This window comes from Macrobrachium rosenbergii, chromosome 23 (assembly GCF_040412425.1).
Source record: "Macrobrachium rosenbergii isolate ZJJX-2024 chromosome 23, ASM4041242v1, whole genome shotgun sequence".
NCBI classification, from domain to species: domain Eukaryota; kingdom Metazoa; phylum Arthropoda; class Malacostraca; order Decapoda; family Palaemonidae; genus Macrobrachium; species Macrobrachium rosenbergii.
In genome coordinates this window covers 39,159,469-39,163,973 of record NC_089763.1, presented here as the reverse complement: position 1 = coordinate 39,163,973, position 4,505 = coordinate 39,159,469, and the positions used below count along the sequence as shown (strand labels likewise).

At 38.5% G+C, this 4,505-nt stretch overlaps 1 protein-coding gene across 1 annotated transcript in view; it reads right to left on the bottom strand.

Annotated features, from left to right (window-relative positions):
* Window positions 1-99: 99 nt before the first annotated feature.
* LOC136851526 (facilitated trehalose transporter Tret1-like) overlaps window positions 100-4,505 on the bottom strand; it is a 6,139-nt gene continuing 1,733 nt past the window's right edge. The window contains exons 3-6 of the mRNA XM_067125756.1: window positions 3,276-3,408; window positions 2,172-2,566; window positions 1,874-2,020; window positions 100-1,605 (exon numbers count right to left, since the gene is read on the bottom strand). Of these exons, the coding sequence (XP_066981857.1) occupies window positions 949-1,605; window positions 1,874-2,020; window positions 2,172-2,566; window positions 3,276-3,408 (1,332 nt within the window). The 3' untranslated portion in view covers window positions 100-948. The remainder of the gene's footprint in view (window positions 1,606-1,873; window positions 2,021-2,171; window positions 2,567-3,275; window positions 3,409-4,505) is intronic.

The following is a 4,505-nucleotide window of genomic DNA, read 5'->3' as shown; positions in this document are numbered from 1 at the left end:
TCTTGTTTTTATGTGCCTTTAATCTCATTAAAAATATGTTAACAGTTAATCCATTTTCATACAGCAATATCTTTAATAATCTCATTCACATGAAATGGCATGGAAAAATTAAAACAAAGCAGTTTCGTCCTAAACATTTTTTTAGAAGTTAACAATATGGCTAGCCAGAGACAGCCAAACAGTGTAGTGTTTTCATGTTGACATTTTTGAAACTGCCAGTCCTGAGCTTACAAAACATCATGAATGATTACAATGCTCCGGTACTAGACTTACTCTTATTGCAAAATGCTGCTTCAAGATTCTCTGATGAGCAGCCTTTCTGCTGAGGAAGTCAGAGGATAACAAAGAGCATGACAACAAAATTTGGTGTAATGAATATAAGGAGCTTTAATCCTAGATCAAGTCTGAGTAGAATTTCAAGACAAACCCCCATATGTCTCATGTGGTTGGATTCGTGGAAGGAACTCTACAAGCAACTGTGAAATTGTTCCAACAATCGTTCCTTAGGCAATACCATTCAACTTGCATAAGAGTTCCCAGGTAAAACTTAAGTGTTCCTGATTTTTAATTACTTTTTTATAGCTCCTCTGCAACGAATTGGTTTCTATGATTAGAGTTAGTTGCCTCGGCTAATCATCAAATATCGAAATGGGTAACTCCAAGAGAAACTTTGCTTTCTTTTAGGAACGCCGTTCTGTCTAGGTTATCTCAGTCGCCTCACCACCGAAGTCAATAAAATGTATGAATTAATTTTTATTCCATTGTACGATAGCATTATTTTCAACTGTCTCCAGCCTGTTAAGTAGTATTTTAGGATAAAACCAAAGAACAGACTTGTGGTAAACATTTGGTTGTGAAAAGTTAACAGAATATGGTTAACCAGAGGCATCAAGACCCCTAATTGGCTGCAGCGTTATCATGCCCTGAGAAAATAAATTAACAATATTATTAATTTTCAGGACTAGATGCACTTTTACTGCGGAATACATCTTGAAGTTCCTCCAGGGAACGACCTCTTGTCTCAGGAAGCCACAAAATAACAATAAGCATAATAAAGAAATTTGGCACACTGAATATGACAAGAGTTAGTCCTAAACCAAGTTTTGAGATAATCTTGAAGAAGGCATAATTCATGACAAAACCCCCAAAGTTGTATGTAAATACCATCAGGGAAGAACCCAAGGGTCTCACAGGGGTTGGAAGGAGCTCCCCTATATACACCCACGGAATTGGCCCCATTCCCAGACCGTAGGAAATGACGAACAACAGCAGAAGACCCAGGCTCACCCAAGATTTTCCAGGCAACTCTAGGACCAAGAAGATGCCACTGACTAGCACTGAGAGGCCACAGACTAGGGAGCTCCCACCAATAAAGGGCTTCCTGCCTACATAGTCTATTGTGAAGGCAGAGATCGTATGTCCAATTAACCTTATGGCACCAAGTATCATTGTGCAGATGAATGGGTCTATTTCCACTTTCGCTTGGTGGAATGTGTAGACAGAGTACGAGAACATGGCATTCTTTCCTCCATACTCTCTCAGGACAAAAACTACCCAGAGGAGAAATACTGGCATTCCATTTTCTCGCTTCTTTAGCTGCGTTATCTGGAATAAAGATTGCGATAATTATCTAAATGACGTCAGTTAATCAGATAATTTTAATTCCTTTTGTTCCCTCATCAGATTTGTAATTTTATAAAAATGTATGATTATCATGGGGCAATCCTTGGTCAGTAAGTATGGCCATCTAGAATAAACTGTAGATTAATTACAGATTGTCACATAAACGGTCAGGAGAGCTCACATCTGAAATCAACACATACACAAACACGCTCACATCTTTGTAATGAAGAGCAGGAAGTCATGTACCAACCTGAGAGGAAATAGATGTCTTATTATCTGATGCAGCTGTGATCACAGAATTCAACTGATTGCTCACGTCACATTTGGGTCCTCTTAATCGCCGTAGAGATCGCTCAGCCTCCTCTATCCTATTCTTTCTCACTAACCAGTAGGGTGACTGAAAAAATTAGGATCTTTTAAAAGTTTGCAACCTGGTGCCCTAAGGTAGTGAGTGAAGTGTGGTACAGAGGAAACATTTGTTTTGGTAAAAGTGGTCTTCGACAGATAGTCTCTTACTTTCTATTTTATGTCTCCACCCAACTTATTACCTCTGGAACAAAATACATCAGCAACGAGATCAACATGCACGGAGCAGCAGGTATGGCTGTGGCAGGCCTCCACGAGAGAAAATTGGCAAGCATGTACCCAATCAACATGGCGGCAGCAGCTGCAATTTCAGAAGAAGCAGCGACAAGTCCCCGTTTCTCTGGGGTGCTTATTTCAGCCAGCAAGGGCTGAAAAGCTGCGCAGAGGAAGCAATTGACAAAGGCTAATCCAACGCGTCCCAGGTATAGGAGAGACAAGTACGGGGTGAAAGCCATCAGTAACCAAAAGGCAGCCTTTGGTAACAGAGCCAAAAGAACCAAACGTTTTGGTCCCAGCAGCTCCAGCAGGGATCCAGCAAACGTGGAGACAAAGATGCCGATGATAAACACAACTGATACTGCAAAGGAAGAGTGTGGGATTGGGCAATGTTACTGTTAACGACAGTGAAGCTTGAGACTGTTTCAAAATAACAAATACCTACTGGTAAAAAGTTTTAGCTCACGGTTTGCCTCTGACCAATATTACTTAGATCAAAGTTTCTAAAATGAAAATTAATGGCACCCAAAACCGTATTCTTGTCATGAAAATTTAACTGGATTTAACTTTTCAATCGATTTTTCACTTACGCTCTGCGCGCTTTCGCTAGGAGAAAAAATTTTTATCGAAGACAAAAATGATGAGAGCAAGATTTACCTGCATAACAAAAAAAAAAATTAAAGAGTTTTTAAAGAACAGACATAAGGAATGATAAGTAAACTAAATGCCACAAATACTAAAGTTAGGATGCGATATAGCCCACATTGTTCATGCAGTTGTGTACTCAGTGTTTAAAAAAACATAGAACGATTAGCTCTCTGTTCCTTTCACTACTCCATGCCACAGTGAAAATAAAAAAGGGCTTTATTCATGTTCTGAAAACTGATTCAGGCAGACTGATAAACAGAGTGAGAAAGTCGTAGTTATCTCACAAATATTAAAAGCTCAAGGTTTTGGTTTGAATTCGTTCCACAGAAAAGCAATGCATTGCAGAGATTGGCCTGAACATATTTTTTTTCATATTTATAAAATCAGAGTGTCATTTGAAGAACCCATTTTGCTTCACTTACCCAGCCAAGAAACATCCTCCTTGGTAACGGTGAAGTCGGCAGTGTCCTCCTCAAGTTTAGGGAGTACGGCTGGCCAGCTGAGCACAAGGTTAATCGGCAGCGTTATACATATCACAGTTACCAACAGCACCACCTGTGCGCAAAAACAAAAAAAGGAACAAGAATTAGACATTATAATGAAGTTTGTTAGAAATGAAAGTGAAGTAAGGTACTTTTGGTGAAAATTTTTATGCAGATATATTTTTCATAGGTAGGCTGATGTGGAGGCTTCTAATCTGTATCCCATTCTATACTATATCTGCTTACCTCTCTAATGTTCTAGCTAGCTGGTAAGCCATATTTTTTACGTCTTTCTATTAACCTCTTTTCTATTATGTAACTTGCTTATATACTTCAAGATTTCAAAGGTCAGTTATTGCAATGTAGTACTTATAATCCTGAGGCTTCCTTGGCAGTAACTGTCCGCAACTAGAACGCCAGAAGGGAGTAATTCTTTTCGCTAATATTTTGTCTCTCAGGAGAACAAGAGGCACTCAGACTTTTGCTAGATATGGTTAGTTATAGGACTAAGATGGTGCATGATGAACAAAGGCAGCTTTTGCTCTGCGAGAAGTGAACTGATGCTAAACTTCTTTCATTTAGAGAGAAAGGCCACTGTCCTAAAACACCTAAAAAGATCAGTAAATCTTTGAGACGCACTATTGGCGATTCTAAAAAAAATATGGTAAATTTTGCTAAAATATCGGTTTCTGATATATTCACCAATGATTAGTGTAATTATTTGTGAATTTACATTTGTGTGTCTATATGAAAGTATTTTTAATATCTAAAGTTAGTTTATTCATTCAGTAGGAATGTCTAGAAACTCCAAGGACAAAAAGTTGTAGCTAGTGAGTGAATACAATGAAAGGACCTGAGACATAACTATAGTTGTTTACTAAAATTTATGAGTTTTGAGGAAGATGTTAGTAAACGAGTCACAAGCCACATAAAATGATCACTTGACACAGATATAACTGGAAAGTGGAATAAACTGGGAGATACAGAAATGGTCGAGAAAAAAACTGCTCGACCAGACGGACTCAGAATAAAAGAAGAATCAAGATCTCGGAACAGGAGGGGAAGCACAAGCGCTTTTTATCTGTCTTGTAAGTAGTCAAAACAGAAAGGCTCAGCAGCGATGTGTTTTTTCGATGTCATATTTCATTCAAGCATATTTTTTTGAGGGAG